This window comes from Mustelus asterias, chromosome 10 (assembly GCF_964213995.1).
Source record: "Mustelus asterias chromosome 10, sMusAst1.hap1.1, whole genome shotgun sequence".
NCBI classification, from domain to species: Eukaryota; Metazoa; Chordata; class Chondrichthyes; order Carcharhiniformes; family Triakidae; genus Mustelus; species Mustelus asterias.
Genome location: NC_135810.1, coordinates 72,710,465 through 72,727,382, shown reverse-complemented (window position 1 = coordinate 72,727,382; position 16,918 = coordinate 72,710,465). Strand labels below are relative to the sequence as shown.

General features: G+C 43.5%; 2 protein-coding genes across 14 annotated transcripts in view; one reads left to right on the top strand and one right to left on the bottom strand.

Moving 5' to 3' along the window:
• mrpl30 (mitochondrial ribosomal protein L30) overlaps positions 1-10,440 on the bottom strand; it is a 21,571-nt gene extending 11,131 nt beyond the window's left edge. For 2 of the 6 annotated variants that reach the window (XR_013498876.1, XM_078221914.1), the window contains exons 1-4: positions 10,065-10,237; positions 8,357-8,422; positions 7,055-7,138; positions 910-1,056 (exon numbers count right to left, since the gene is read on the bottom strand). Coding sequence is in view for 5 of the 6 variants with exons in the window: in XM_078221914.1 (XP_078078040.1) it covers positions 910-1,056; positions 7,055-7,138; positions 8,357-8,422; positions 10,065-10,100 (333 nt within the window). In the remaining variant the exon portion in view is untranslated. Of the gene's footprint in view, positions 1-909; positions 1,057-7,054; positions 7,139-8,172; positions 8,423-10,064 lie in introns of all 6 variants that reach the window. The other 4 variants (XM_078221915.1, XM_078221916.1, XM_078221917.1 and 1 more) reach the window with 4 other exon arrangements.
• The window catches only part of mitd1 (MIT, microtubule interacting and transport, domain containing 1), a 22,425-nt gene continuing 15,946 nt past the window's right edge, over positions 10,440-16,918 (top strand). The window contains exons 1-2 of one of the 8 annotated variants that reach the window (XM_078221905.1): positions 10,440-10,898; positions 14,795-14,950. In XM_078221905.1, coding sequence (XP_078078031.1) covers positions 10,772-10,898; positions 14,795-14,950 — 283 coding nt within the window. In that variant the 5' untranslated portion in view covers positions 10,440-10,771. Of the gene's footprint in view, positions 10,940-14,794; positions 14,951-16,918 lie in introns of all 8 variants that reach the window. The other 7 variants (XM_078221906.1, XM_078221910.1, XM_078221907.1 and 4 more) reach the window with 7 other exon arrangements.

Here is a 16,918-nt window from a genome sequence, read left to right as displayed (position 1 = left end):
TGCAATGAAGTTACTGTGAAATTCCCCTAGTCGCCACCTTCTAGCGGCTGTTCGGGTCAATGCACCTAACCAGCACGTTTTTCAGACTGTGGGAGGAAACCCACGCAGACACAGGGAGAATGTGCAAACTCCACACAGAGTGTGACCCATGCCGGGAATCAAACCCGGGTCCCTGGTGCTGTGAGGCAGCAATGCTAACCACTGTGCCACCAGATACAGTACATTTTCAGTACATTGAGAACAGGACAAAGGGACACAGGGTCTGATGTTCGTCACATAGAGAATTATCAACACTTGAACCTGAGCACAGTGGTAGATGAGAACACCCTACACTGATATACGAGAACACCTTCCAACTCTTTTGAAGCAGCAATTAAATTCAGTTATTGGGTGAGGGAGAGCAAGCTCTTTCTGGACCAATGAATCAACAGCCCTCCTCGTTGATAAGTATCCTGTGATATGCTGGTCTGCCTTAACATCTTACAAAACCAACTATGGAAACTAACCAAAAGACATTGCATGCCTATACACAAATACACAAAAGTAAAAAGTAAATATATATAAATGACAAAAGGAATTTTTTTAATGAACAAATGTTTATCACTGTGCCAATATGAGGAAGCAAGAGAAAGAAGGTTGAGGAACATTAAGTGGAAAGCAAACTATTGCAGGATTGAATGGCCAAGAAGACAGCAGGTCAGTTTGGGCAAAGATAGAATGGGTTAGACACAGCAATTGAATGGCAATCAGGAGAATACAATGTGACAGAACTAGAGCTGGAGCCACGAGGCAAACAAATGTTCCAAAATTGATTTAATAATGTCCGTTCTGTGGGTTTGGACCACTAACTACAATATGACTGGCAAATACATGGGTTTTTACATAGACAACACAGAAAAGATAATTTACCTTATCTAATCCAAGGTCATGAACAATTTTCTTTTCCCAATATGGACGCCGTTTTGTACATTTTATTCGAGTAATGATGTGCAGTTGGTGTGGCTGGTCTGGATTACCTTTATATTTTTCATGATCAGATGGTTCAACTTCAAACATCTACAACCAAGAAGATTAAACTGTTTACACAAAAAAAATCATTTATGCAAATAAATCAATAAATTACAAAGAAAGAACAAAGAACAATACAGCACAGGAACAGGCCCGCGCCGCTCCCTGGTCCAAACTAGACCATTCTTTTGTATCCCTCCATTCCCACTCCGTTCATGTGGCTATCTAGATAAGTCTTAAACATTCCCAGTGTCCCCGCCTCCACCACCTTGCCCGGCAGTGCATTCCAGGCCCCCACCACCCCCTGTAAAATATGTCCTTCTGATATCCGTGTTAAACCTCCCCCCCTCACCTTGAACCTATGACCCCTCGTGAACGTCACCACCGATCTGGTAAAAACCTTCCCACCGTTCACCCTATCCATGCCTTTCATAATTCTATACACCTCTATTAGGTCACCCCTCATCCTCCGTCTTTCCAGTGAGAACAACCCCAGTTTACCCAATCTCTCCTCATAACTAAGCCCTTCCATACCAGGCAACATCCTGGTAAACCTCCTCTGCACTCTCTCTAAAGTCTCCACGTCCTTCCGGTAGTATGGCGACCAGAACTGGGCGCAATATTCCAAATGCGGCCGAACCAACGTTCTATACAACTGCAACATCAGACCCCAACTTTTATACTCTATGCCCCGTCCTATAAAGGCAAGCATGCCATGTGCCTTATTCACTACCTTCTCCACCTATGATGTCACCTTCAAGGATCTGTGGACTTGCACACCCAGGTCCCTCTGCGTATCTACACCCTTTATGGTTCTGCCATTTATCGTATAGCTCCCCCCTACGTTAGTTCTACCAAAATGCATCACTCCGCATTTATCTGGATTGAACTCCATCTGCCATTTCTTTGCCCAAATTTCCAGCCTATCTATATCCTTCTGTAGCCTCTGACAATGTTCCTTACTATCTGCAAGTCCAGCCATTTTCGTGTCATCCGCAAACTTACTGATCACCCCAGTTACACCTTTTTCCAGATCGTTTATATAAATCACAAACAGCAGAGGTCCCAATACAGAGTTCTGCGGAACACCACTAGTCACAGGCATCCAGCCGGAAAAAGACCCTTCCACTACCACCCTCTGTCTTCTGTGACCAAGCCAGTTCTCCACCCATCTAGCCACCTCCCCCTTTATCCCATGAGATCCAACCTTTTGCACCAACCTACCATGAGGGACTTTGTCAAACGCTTTACTAAAGTCCATACAGACGACATCCACGGCTCTTCCCTCATCAACCATTCTAGTCACTTCTTCAAAAAACTCCACCAGGTTAGTGAGGCATGACCTTCCTCTCACAAAACCATGCTGACTATCATTAATGAGTTTATTCCTTTCTAAATGCGCATACATCCTATCTCTAAGAATCCTCTCCAACAACTTCCCTACCACGGACGTCAAGCTCACCAGCCTATAATTACCCGGGTTATCCTTCCTACCCTTCTTCACTAACGAGACCACATTAGCTATCCTCCAATTAGTTAATTAGTTATGTGGCACTCCCAAAATGGGGCCTTGGTTTAAGTCCTAAAGTTGAGTTACTAAATTTCAGCTCTTCAGTCAAAGTGCGGACAGTTCAAATCTAATAACAATGATAACACAGAGGAAGGCTATTCCATCTATCACACCTCTGCCCTGTCTTTGGTAAAACTGGACTCATGTCCCTCAAAACTCGTAGATTTTTTCCTTAAAATATTTACCAGATTCCAACTTGAATGTTATTATTGAATTTTTTAACCACTCTTTCAGCCAATGCATTCCAGATCATGACAAGTTGCTGTGCAAAAAATGTTTTTTCATGTCACTTCTGGCTCTTGCCAACCAGCTTTAAATCTGTCCGCTCTGGGCACCAATCTTTCTGCCAATGGAAACGGTTTCCCATTAACTTTAATCAACTACAATGATGTGCTCTGGCCTGAGACTTGAACCCAAAACCTTCAAACTTAGATACAAGAATGCTATAAACTATCAGCTGGCACCTCTAACGGCAGACATATTTCCTAAGTTCTGGTTCTCAGAAGGCTGTTTTATATTTATCATACAAGCAGAGGTAGTCTATTTAAGCTGGTGAAAACTGGTTGCCTTTTGAATCTATTTTGTGTGATCTCCTTCTGTGACAAAATGAGGGCAAGGTCAGCTATGACAGTGCAGCACTGGAAACCTTTAAGAATAGCAATATGGTTAAATAAGGTTGCATTCTGGTGACAACACAGTTTGGCATTTTCTCACATTTGCTGCTTTTACTTGCCTTCAGTTCATTTACAAAGGTTGACTACTTGCATACCAAAACTGATGGCAAGTTGTTCAGCCTTGGCTTCCTAAAATTTAAGATAAAAGTGCCCCAAGTCCTCATCAGTGTGTTGCTCTATGCTGATACATTCCATACCAATGAACATCTTTCGGAGTCAATAGACTGTCTCTCTCATACCTGCAAATGTTTGACCATTAGCATCAGGAAGACAAATGTCATGGTCCAGGACTTTGCAATACGACCATCAATTAGCACTGATAATGTAATACTGGAGGATGATAGCTTCACATATCCAGGTCAATGGTTACCAACCTTTTCAGTATCATGGCACACTTCATTGAGACAAATAATTCCACAGCACACCCACTGTTTTTTCAGCTGAATCCATTGCTCATAATGTCACATTTATTAAGCTTACAGTCGAACTGGATACATTTGCAACATACAATTGAAATTCAAGTTAATCAAGGAGAGAGAAAACAGGGAACTACAAGCCAGTTAGCCTGACATCAGTCATTGGGAAAATACTATTGGTTAAGAAAGTCTTAACATGCACTTGGAATATCATGATATGATCAGGCATAGCTTTACAAAAGGAAATTAAGTTTTTTGACAAATTTATTCCCGTGTTTTTTTGAGAATGTAATTAGTAGCGTAGATAAGGATGAATCAGTAAATGTAGTATTATTAGATTTCCAAAAGTCATTCAAATAAATATGCCACACAAGATAAAGGCGCATGGAGTTGGGGGTGGGGGTAACATACTAACATGCATAGAGGATTGATTAATGGAGAGGAAGCAGAGTATGAAGCAATCTTGTATTCTTAAAACTGGTTTGATTATAAAGGGCCCGCTTCTTAGTAGCTCCATAATTAAGGTAACCAAAGCTGTCAACAGTGTGCACTGCGACATAGAGTGCAGACAAAGAATGCAGAAAGGATTTACTAGGATGCTACCAGGACTTGATGGATTGAGTTATAAGGAGAGGCTGAATAGACTGGGACTTTTTTCTCTGGAGCGTAGGAGGCTGAGGGGTGACCTTATAGAGGTCTATAAAATAATGAGGGCATAGACAAGGTAGATAGTCAATATCTTTTCCCAAAGGTAGGGAAGTCTAAAACTAGAGGGCATAGGTTTAAGGTGAGAGGGGAGAGATACAAAAATGTCCAGAGGGGCAATTTTTTCACACAGAGGGTGGTGAGTGTCTGGAACAAGCTGCCAGAGGTAGTAGTAGAGGCGGGTACAATTTTACCTTTTAAAAAACATTTAGTTACATGGGTACGATGGGTATAGAGGGATATGGGCCAAATGTGGGCAATTGGGATTAGCTTAGGGGTTTTTAAAAAAAGGGCGGCATGGACAAGTTGGGCCGAAGGGCCTGTTTCCATGCTGTAAACCTCTATGACTCTATATATGTATTATTTCATTTGATTATATAGTTATAATCAAAACAAGTCTGTTCACCCATGAGCGGGAGGGCGGGTGGGGGGCAACTCCAGGGTTTGCAGCTGCAAATCCATCTCATCAATCCCTCTCAATGCTGATGATCCAGGAACAGGCTGCACCGCCATTTCATTCAGAAAAGTCCTCTCTCAGGCTCCAAATACTTACACTGCCTTCTGTAAAATCCCATAGTAAAAGACTCTCAGTAAGCAGAGGAGCAGCCACAGCTTCTCACAGGGTATTTTCTCCATGAAGAATTTGGCCACCTTGTCCAGTGCCTCCGGCCCCATGGCAACTACCTTGGCTGGTGCCATTAACCCCTGCGGCAGCCTCACAATGCAAACTGCAGCCGGTCACTCCCTTTCGACTTTCAGATACTCATTTGAAGAGAAATAAATGGAGAGAAGTCTCTGTGACATTTCCTTGAGTGGAGAGAAATAACCGGCATGACTGCATCCCCAGTTGAAGAGGTCCTGTGGTAATGATTGAGGCTTGTTGGGTGACTTGATGCAAGAGCAGGTATGCAGCAGCGCCGATAGCCGTAGCACACTTTCATGCTTCTCGTAGCACTGGCACACCAGTTGAAAACCACTGATCGAGGCTCTACAACCAATAGCATTTTGTCACTTGATGCTGAAATGAATACATGCATTGCGGAATCTGCAGCTGTTATGTCTAAGTTGAATAACTGTGTTGAACAGAGCACAACAAACTGCAAAGTAAACCAAGTCTGTGTCCTCAGTGCACTGCTCCACAGTAGTGAGAAGTGGACAATCTATGCTCGGCTGGAATCCCTGGTGGCTGACCGTTCAGAAAGACATTAGAAAAAACAGAAAGCTCAGCTCGGCACAAAGGTAAACCAGAGAAAACAGCAAATCATGCAACTTCTCAACCCTCAGTGCAAGTGTAGCAAATGCCAGAATGTGGCTCCTGAGGTTCACCGGGCAATTTTTAACAGAGTTACCATCAAGGCACAAACTATTGTCTCATGAGACAGACAGCTGCCAATCTAGACCTAACTTCCTTGTTTTTCTACTCTTATGGATTGGATCTTTGCAAGGTTAACTCTGGAGGCCTTTAAAAATGGTGGGCAGGACTAGATTCCAGGATTCTTACCTCAATTTCTGGCACTGGCAATATTCAGGTAGCAAGCTCACACCCTGCACTCACAACCTGGCTGATTTCATTGCAAGGGTTGGTATCTCAGTCATGCATCCCCTCCTCCCCCACAAAATTTTGTTAAGTTGAGACAGATTCTCGTGGACTTGTGATTCTTGATCCCTCAGAAGAGTAGTGAACCATAATCTGGATTCAGGAACCTTTTGAGAGGCAAGTTTAAAAGCTCTTACCCATGCCTCCTTACCCAGGAATCATTATGTAGAGAACCAATGAGCCGTATAACAACAACAAGTTTTAAACTGTTCATGAGACAAAACATCCATACAGAAATCTGTTTTAAAAACTGTTGCTCTTACAACCTTATACAAGTGTCAAACAGACACTGCCATTCATAGTTTCAATAACAGAAACTTTACCTCACTTCACACCTCTTACTCTTCAAATAAACAAGACATTGAGAAAAACAAATTCAAAGAATAATTTATAACTTGATAGACATCAAAGCTAACACTCCATTTCAATCTCTGTAAACCGAACCCCACTGAGCAAATCCATGAGTAAGCTTTGAAGCTCAGACAAGCATTCACAAAGGGGCCACCTGGAGGAACAAGTAGCTGGACATCTGTTTCCCATGCTGATAACAATTGCCAGATGGTAAGAACAGAATTACAGGTATACCAGGGAATCCATTTTTCCCTGTTTCTCCAACCTCTCTCCTCCTCCATTCTCCTGTCTTGACCTGTTTCCCCTCCCCAAAACACATTCTCCACCAACCCTTATCACTTTTCCTACTCCGAGCACTCTTTCCTCATACCCTTCTTTATCACATTCAACTTTAATGAAAGTTTTGCATTTATATGGTGCTTTTCGTTGCCACAGATGGACCCAGCTGCTTTACAGGTATTGAAGTACTTTTGAAACGTGGTCACTATTTTCACGTAGCCTTCTATTCCATCCCTCTTCACCACCCATGCACTTCCATGAAATTTGCTGATGGCACCAGGTGATGCAGACAGTTGACTTGTACAAGAAAAAAATAGAAGAGTTTACAAAGCAGCTTTGTTAGATAAGAGAACATTCATTCAGTAATGGCTGTAATGATGACTTCATTAGTACATTAAGCAATACTTCAATATTTAATGGATCATGAACAAATCTGATTAGACAATATGCTCACCTTTTCTGGAATACGAGCCTTAGTAAATTTCAATCGTATGAATCCAGGCCACGATAATGGAATCAAACACTGTTCCATTAAATTCTGCAAAACAAGAATTAAAAGTCTTAAAAATAATTCATTTACATTACAGGAGGCCAAAGATTGAAATTCAGCATTAGCTTCCTATTCAATAAAATATTCCATAGAAAAAAATTGAGTTTTTGTTTATTGATGGTAGTGCTTGAAGAAATCACAAAAGCAACTATTATTCAAATTAATAACATTACTTATATGCAGCCACAATGAAATTATGAAATGATAGCACAGCGTGGTAATTTATTTTAATTGAAATGTTTTATTAGTTCCAGTTAATGGCTATTGAATCCAATAGTTTAACTTACAACATTTACATTTGTGTTATAGCTTTTTTGTATATTTATTAGTGTCATAAGTGGGCTTACATTAACACTGCAATGAAGTTACTGTGAAAATCCCCTCGTCGCCACACTCCGGCACCTGTTTGGGTACACTGAGGGAGAATTTAGCATGGCCAGTGCACCTAACCAGCACGTCTTTCGGACTATGGGAGGAAACCGGAGCACCCGGAGGAAACCCACACAGACACAGGGAGAACGTGCAAACTCCGCACAGACGGTGACCCAAAGCCGGGAATCGAACCCGGGTCCCTGGTGCTGTGAGGCAGGAGTGCTGATCACTGTGCTGCTTATCCTGATATGGCAGTCAATATGTATACGCTATACTGAGATTCTGAGGGGTCTTGACAGGGTTAACATGGAAAGGATGTTTCCTGTTGTAGCAGAATCTTTTAAAATAGGGGGTTGCTCATTGAGAAAAAGAAATTCTCCTCATTCCTGTCCTAAGAGTGTGGTGAACCTTTGGAACTTTGTTCCTCAAAAGGCAGTGGAAGCAGAGTCCCTGAACATTTTAAAGGCCGAGCTAGATGGATTCTTGATAAACAAGAGGATTAAAGGTTATCAGAGTAGGTAGGAATGTACAGTTGAGATTGCAATTAGATCAGCAACTGACGCCAAGTGGCCTACTGCTGCTCCTAATTTGTATGTTCAAACATGGTTTAGTAATACAAAAGGGGACTTAAAAATATTTGAAGTGCGCACCAATTGTGTATGACATGAGCAGCTTTTGGTTTCAGCTTTTTTGTTGTTTATTCTTAACACGTGGGTGGTGCTGGTAAGGCCACATTTATTGCTGAACCCCATTGCTCTGTGATGACAGTAACAGTGCTACGCTGGAAATATTAAATTTCAATTTATAATGATGAAAGGATATTTATGTCCATGCCCTGATTTGCAGGTGATTGTTTCCCCGTGACACTTCTGGTCTTCCAAGAACAAAATACAGCAGATGCTGGAAATCAGAAATGAAAAAAGAAAATGTTGGAAACACTCAGGTCTGGCAGCATTTGGATAGAGAAACAAAGTTAATATTTCAGGCAAATAACCTGCAAATGATCAGTGTTGCAACAGGTTTTTAAGCAAGTGATGAATTCTCCCAAGATTTAGATGAATGTAGACCAAGTGTTCACCGTCTAAGTTGGTGTCATCTCCTATGTGATTTTAAGCCAAATCTTGATTTGCAGATCAAATTGCAAATATTACATATTTATTGGAGGTGTAGATGAAGGTATTGCCTTTGTGGCATGCTGGCTTCTCCTGCACGGACCCAACTCTGTTCTCTTCAAATGTTGGTATTGTTTAATCACGGAGGCATCTCCAGTTGGGGGAGATGGTAGCATAGTGGTAATATCACTGGACTATTACTTCACTCAGAGAGTAGTAAGGGCGTGGAATGCCCTGCCTGCAGCAGTAGTGGACTCGCCAACATTAAGGGCATTTAAATGGTCATTGGATAAACATATGGATGATATGGGCTTTAGATTGGTTTCACTGGTTGGCACAACATAGAGCGCCGAAGGGCCTGTACTGCGCTGTAATGTTCTATGTTCTATTAAACCCCCTTCCGTAATACCTCTGGTGGAATGCCACTGGCTCTCAGATCTTACCAACAGCTGCTTTATAATCATGGTGACTTCGAGAATCCACTGAATCACTTCCACAACATTCTGATTGAAGACGAGCTCAAACAGAATAATCTCGAATGAGAGAGTATCTCATACCTGTTCATTAGGAGCTGACTGCTGAGGGGAAGGGTGTTGTTCCATTGGCTTTGGAACCATAGACAGATCTGAGACTTTCATGTTATGCTTATTATAGGCACCTTATTCAAATTCTGAAGCCTTGTTCTCCCATAGAACCACAGAACCATAGAAAATTACAGCTCAGAAACAGGCCGTTTGGCCCTTCTTGTCTGTGCCGAACCATTTTTTGCCTAGTCCCACTGACCTGCACTTGGAATAGAACCATAGAAAAACTGTCTGTTGTGTCCCACCATTGATTCTTCATCTATTTTAATTTGGCCTGTGGTGTCTTTTGTTTAATGGGATCTGGCTTTTCTTGCTGTTGATTTGTCAGAAACGTAGAATTTTTTGGCGTTTGAGTACAGAGGACCTTATGCTCAAAACGATCTGCAGTTCAACAATTTGAAGGTGTTTAAATAATTCTATAATTGAGATGCAATTACTTCTGATTATCTAATACCATAGCTAAGTGTAAGCCTAGAGTGACTATTTACAAACTGAGCAGTCTGAGAAATATCACATTCTCACGATTCATTTTCCACCAGGAGTCAACGAAGAGCAAGCAACAGCTCTTTCCAATGTTTCCTCACCTCTGGACCAGTGGTAGTAAAACTATTAGCCGCTGTAGCACAGGTAACTTGGAAAGCTTCCGGAACTATAACAAGCACATGCGGCCGAAGGCCTATTTCTTAAATAAGCAACACACACACTCGTTCCGCCCTCATCGCCAATAAAAAGACACTGAAAGCTACAATAGCACCAGGGAGATATCGCGGGTCAAACTGCAGGAAGTAGGCCTCGAGTGGGAAGATAGACAGCAGCAAGCGCAGTTACAACATGAAGCCAACCTACCGTTAGTCGATTCATCTTTCTGCATAAGGCGCTCATCACCTCTGGAACAACTGCCAACAGCAAAGAGCTGCTCAGTGCAAAACACAAACTCAGACCTTGCCAAAAGGTCACACACTCGGCTCCGAATCATTAAATCCACAGCAACCCACCACACGTCAATCAAACACTAACCCCGCCCCTCAAGGGCTGGCCCCACCTCCGTGATGTGGAGATTTCCGTGCGTCAACCCTGTCTCGAGCGCCGATCCCACCCCCCTTACGCTGGCCCCGCCCGTTGCGCCGGCTCCGCCCGAACGTCGATCCCGCCCCCGCGCGCCGATCCCGCCCCCGCGCCGAACGCTGGCCCCCGGCCCCTCCCCCAAATTCCGCACCTCCCAGGGCGCCGGCCTATTCCTGAACGCTCTATGGAAGGGATCATCGAGACTCGAAAGTTGGCTCTGTTCTCTCCCCACAGATGTTGTCAGACCTGCTGAGATTTTCCAGCATTTTCTGTTGTAGTTTGCGCCGGACGCTGACTCCGCCCAGAGCGCCGGCCCCGCCCAGCCCGTCACGTGCGTCATTTTTTTCTATTTGCACGTTGTAAACACTTGTTCCGGTTGAGGGCAGGCCGGAAATTCTGTTTTTATTCATATTGGACAATGTTATTTTTATCCCCAAGTCTTTGCAGGTGATCGAAATGTAAATCTGTTATGATCGTTCAAGGGACCAATGCAAAGGAGAGGCCTATGGGTGTGTTCCGAGTTCTGGAAGGTGCTGCTTCAAGTGGACGGGAATAAGAAGAACACCACACCCTGGGCTGGTACCAGAAAGAGAGATACAGGGTTCAGGGTCTGCAGTGAGTACCGAGATAGAAGAATAAACAGCACAGAATGAGAGGTGGGCATGTAGAGGCACATTAAAATAACTTTAAATAAGAGATATAAACCTTATTGACAATAACTGGAATGAGAGATAGAAACTTTAGACAATAGCTGGAGAGAAATTATACGGAATAAGTGAATGGATTAATTAGCTGGAGGGAACGAAATCGCAAAACGAAACTTATGACAGTTGCATACTTTTAATGTCAGAAAACAACGCAGGTGTGTGAGAAAGCTAAATTTGACAGTCATGTGGGATATTAGAGCAGATGACAAATAAGTTGGTCAAAGAGTCATAGAATAGTCTGTGCACAGAAACAGCCCATTTGTGTCCATGCCAGCTCTCTGCAAGTGCAACTCAGCTCATCCCACTCTATTGACTTTTCCCAGTAGCCCTACATTTAAACAAAATCTTTAGTTGCTTAGCAGATTCCCTTTAGAAAGCCACAATTACGCTGCTTCCATCAGGCTCACAGGCAGTGCTTTCCAGATCCTAACCACTTGCTGAGTAAAAAAGGATTTCCTTGTGTCACCATTGGTTCTTTGGCCTTACACCTTTATATCAATGCTCTCTCATATTTGCCAATAGGAACTGTTAATCCCTATCTATTTTGCATAGACCCCTCATGATTTAGTACACCTCTATCAAATCTCCTTTCTACCTTCTCTTCCCAAAGGAGAACACCACCAACCTCTCCAGTCCCAGAACCATTCTTGTAATTATTTTCTTTACCCTTTCTAAGGCCTTCATATCATTCCTGAAGTACAGTGTTGAGAAATGTACAAAATACACTGTTGAGGCCAAATTAGTGTATTATAAAGTGTAATCATAACTTCCTTGCTTTTGTCCTCTGTGCCTATTTTTATAAAACCAGGATCCCATTTACCTTTTTAATGCTTTCCTCAACCTGCCCTGTCACCTTCGGTGATTTGTGCACATTTACCCCTAGGACTTATGTTAATTGCAGGTCTCATCTCATCCTCTTTGCTTCGCTTTATTTCCTTTCTCACTTCCCTTCTGAATTTTCGATGCTTAACCTGATTCTCATTTATATTTATCAACCTTGTTCATTATGGAAGAACTTCAGCAATACACGGAACATCTCCTTACGCACAGTTCATTGTCCTGTTGCAATTTTGCCTGCCATACTTTGGTTCAAATTTATCTGGGAAAGATCAGTTCTGAGCCCATTGGATTTGTCCTTTTTGTAAGCTAACCTAATCTTTGCATTACTGTGCTCATAATTCCCTAAATGTTTGATCCACTCAGACTACCTCATTCTTCAGAAACAAATCCAGCAATGCCTTCTTTCTCTTTGCTTGATCAGCATGTTCCAGGCCCAAATTCTCATGCACACACTTCAAACGTTCCCCGTCAAGCCATGACTTGAACTATATCACCATTCCTATACTGTTAATGAGTCAAAAACCTGAAATACCTTCCCTAATGGCACTTCCGGGCGGCACGGTAGCGCAGTGGTTAGCACTGCTGCTTCACAGCTCCAGGGACCTGGGTTCGATTCTCGGCTTGGGTCACCGTCTGTGTGGAGTTTGCACATTCTCCTCGTGTCTGTGTGGGTTTCCTCCGGGTGCTCCGGTTTCCTCCCACAGTCCAAAGATGTGCGGGTTAGGTTGATTGGCCATGCTAAAAAAATTGCCCCTTAGTGTTCTGAGATGCATCGGTTAAAGGGATTAGCGGGTAAATATGTAGGGATATGGGGGTAGGGCCTGGGTGGGATTGAGGTCAGTGCAGACTCGATGGGCCGAATGGCCTCTTTCTGCACTGTAGGGTTTCTTCTATGACACTGTGGGTGTCCCTGTACCATACAGATTGCAGATGTTCAAGGCAGTGGTTTACCACCAACTTCTCAAGGACAGTTGGGGATGGACAACAAATGTGGCTCTTCCTGCCAGTGACTCTGCATCCCATAAATGAATTAAAACAAAGGATATTCAAGAACTCTTCCCTCTTTCTGCTCTGCTGTTTCACCATTGCTATCCCAGTTTATGTGAGGATGATTAAAGTCCCCCATTATCATTCCTGTATAGTTCTTGCACCTCTCTGTAGTTCCCCTGAAAATTTGCTCTATATCTTTTCCACTAGATGGTGGCCGGTAGAATACACTCAGTTTTTGATTTGATTTATTATTGTCACATGTATTAACATACAGTGATAAGTATTGTTTCTTGTGCGCTATACAGACAAAGCATACCGTTCATAGAGAAGGAAACGGAGAGTGCAGAATATAGTGTTACAGTCATAGCTAGGGTGTAGAGAAAGATCAACTTAATGCAAGATTAGTCCATTCAAAAGTCTGATAGCAGCAGGCAAGAAGCTGTTCTCGAGTTGGTTGGTACTTGACCTCAGACTTTTGCATTTTTTTCTGGACAGAAGAAGATGGGAGAGAGAATGTCCGGGGTGCGTGGAGTCCTTAATTATGCCGGCTGCTTTGCCGAGGCAGCGGGAAGTGTAGACAGAGTCAATGGATGGGAGGCTGGTTTGCGTGATAGATTGGGCTACATTCACGACCTTTTGTAGTTCCTTGCAGTCTTGGGCAAAGCAGGAGCCATACCAAGCTGTGGTACAACCAGAAAGAATGCTTTCTGTGGTGCATCGTAACTGACATGCCAAATTTCCTTTGTCTTCTGAGAAAGTAGAGGCATTGGTAGGCTTTCTTAACTATAGTGTCGGCGGGGGGGGGGGGGGGGGGGGGGGGGGGGGAAACGACCAGGACAGGTTGTTGGTGATCCGGACACCTAAAAACGTGAAGCTCTCAACCCTTTCTACTTCGTCCCCGTTGATGTAGACAGGGGTATGTTCTCCTTTACGCTTCCTGAAGTCGATGACAATCTCCTTTGTTTTGTTGACATTGAGAGAGCGATTATTGTTGCCACACCAGTTCACCAGATTCTCTATCTCATTCCTGTACTGTGTCTCGTCATTGTTTGAGATTCAACCCACTACGGTGGTGTCGTCAGCAGACTTGAAAATCGAATTGGAGGGGAATTTGGCCACACAGTCATAGGTGTATAAGGAGTATAGTAGGGGGCTGAGAACACAGCCTTGTGGGGCATCAGTGTTGAGGATGATCGTGGAGGAGGTGTTGTTTGCCTATCCTTACTGATTGTGGTCTGTGAATTAGGAAGTTCAGGATCCAGTCACAGAGGGAGGTGCCGAGGCCCAGGCGACAGAGTTTGGAGATGAGGTTCGTGGGAATAATGGTATTGAAGGCTGAGCTGTAGTCAATAAATAGGAGTCTGACATAGGTGTTCCAGGGTTGAGTGCAGGGTCAGGGAGATGGCGTCTACTGTTGCAGACATAGGCAAACTGTAGTGGATCCAGGTAGTCCGGGAGGCTGGAATTGATTCGTGCACTTCATAATCAGAGCCACTGGCCGATAGTCATTAAGGCATGCTGCTTGGTTTTTCTTAGGTACCAGGATGATGGTCGTCTTCTTGAAGCAGATGGGGACCTCAGATTGTTGTAAAGAGGTGGTTGAAGATTTCTGTGAATACCCCCGCTAGCTGATCCGCACAGGATCTGAGTGTTCATCTGGGTACCCCATCCAGGCCATTTGCTTTCCGTGGGTTGACCTTCGAGAAAGCTACCATTAGTGGCAGATCTTTTGGCTAACTTAGCCATGATTTTTTGGAATACCTCCCTAAATGTCCTCACATCTCTACTTCTGTTTCCGGCTTTAGATCAGGTTCCTGTTTTTAGACCTACCTTGGTCATCAAACGTTCTGTCTTTCATTCCGTGTCCAGCCAGGGTTTGATGTTTGCTCGTTTTAATTTTTCACCTATAAAGTGCATTGGAACATTTTTCTATATTTTATATGCTATATAAAGTTCTTTGTCTATTATTTCTAGATTCTGCTGCCATGTCTCAGAATACGCTGACAGAAAAGGAGAATTCAGCTGTGACAGTGCTGAAGAGGGCTATAGAATTAGACAATGACTCACGTTTTCAGAGTTCATTGGTTTGTTATCAGGAAGGAATTGATCTTCTTTTGCAAGTGTTGAAAGGTAACAAAGCCTCTGTGAATTATCATAGAAAATAGATCTATCAACCATACTTTGAAGTTGGAGTCGTAGAACATTCAATTAACAACAATTCTTTCCCCATACTTTAAATAAATAACATGTTAGCCCACACGAGTGGACCAATGCAAGTGTTGTATTATTAAGTCATTATATGATTGATCAGGGAGGACATAAAATAGAAATAAAACTGATGTAAACGATGGTAGTACAGCTATCCCAGCTACCTTGGACTATGGGAGGAAATAGATTAGCCAAACATTCAACTCCTGATCATTCATTAATGAGGCCTGCTGGAAAGTGCGCATGTGGTTGTCAGTGAGAATTCACCTCTGATGGCTTCTGTGGTTGAATTGTCTTCCATCACATACAGTCTGGACTGTAACAAAGTGCTGATGGTATTGTGGAAGAATATTTCATCTGAAGTCAATGACTTCTGCAGAATAATATATATGTATGGGTTGAAAGCATATTGTCATTTGTGATTCACTGGCAATTGATTCCTCAGACCTTGTGTATTTTGCATGGTTGCAGGAATTATGCATCACTGAATCTATGGATGAACTACATGAAAAAGTCTCCATGTCTGACAATGACTGTCAATAACTTGGCAAGATACTTAGTCATACATCACAAATAAGGTTCAAACCCAAGTTACTTAGCCAAAATTTTGATCTCAGAAGACAAGAGCATTATTTGTTTAATACTTTATTGTAAACAGAGATACATTTTATGCCTGTTTTTACATAATTATGAATAAGTCGAGTCCATTATTGGCTTTTGTAAAATATTGTGGGGGCAATTCTCCCAGCTGGGTGACATCATGGATGCCATTTCGCGGGCCTCCTGCTGGGCACCACTGGTTCCGAGAGTCACCCGCTGAAGATTTCCAGTGTCATCGGCTTTCTGATGCGGAGCTGATTAGCATATGGAAATCGTCACTTCCATTTCATTAGTGGGCCCGGGACTGAAGTCTCCGGGCCCGCTAGCATCTCCACCTCCCCGCCAGGAGTGGTTCAATCCTGTGGGGTTTACAACTGCTTCCCACAAATGGGGATCGGGCAGCTGACCCCGCTGTAGGAAACAGAGGCCATCGAGGCCACCCCCAGGAGATGGTGTTAAGAAGGGGTAACCCCGGGCAGTGGCACCCTGGCACTGCCCAAGGGGCACCTTGGCACTTCACTGGGCATCGGGCAGTGCCAAGCGGTAGGGCCAGAGGGGCCTATGGGGGGGTGGTACCCGCTTGGTTGGTGGGAGTACCTGCTGCCACTCTGCAATCACAATCGTAAGCGGAGGGCTGGAAAAGGGCAATCAGGACTGGCTATCCAGGGAGGGGGAGATTGGTGGTGGTTGGCAGGGGGTGGGGGGGCCTTGGGGCTTGCCTGAGGAGTTCTGGGACGCCAGCGAGCGGGTGATGGGGAGATCAGTGGGTCAATGATGGGGGATTGCAGGGCTGGCCAGTGATGGGGAGGCCGGCCTGGCAAATCGGCACATGCGCAGTGGCTCAATTGGCACATGCGCAGTGGCCCACTCAGTGCAATACTGCCGGCCTCACCCCGATTTTCCGAGGGAATCCCACTAGGGCACTTTCTCAGTGACTGAGAATTTGTTTGGGAGAATCCCAAAATATTCATCAAGATCCGCTAATCTAGTTTTCCAACTGGATACCTTTTCTTCAAAGCCTTTATAGTAGGGGGAGTCACATTTAGTTAAACACACTGAACACATGTAAACTAATTGGAGAAGAGTGTAATCTGAAAGAATAACTCACCAAATTTACTTGAGGAAAAATAGAAAAAACAAGTATATTATATACTTCTAGCCTCAATAGAAACATAGAAACTAGAAGCAGGAGTAGACAATTCAGCCCTTCGAACCTGCTCCGCCACTCATTTTGATCATAGCTGATCATCAAATTGAATATCCTGATTTTCTGCCCCCTTCCTCCCATAT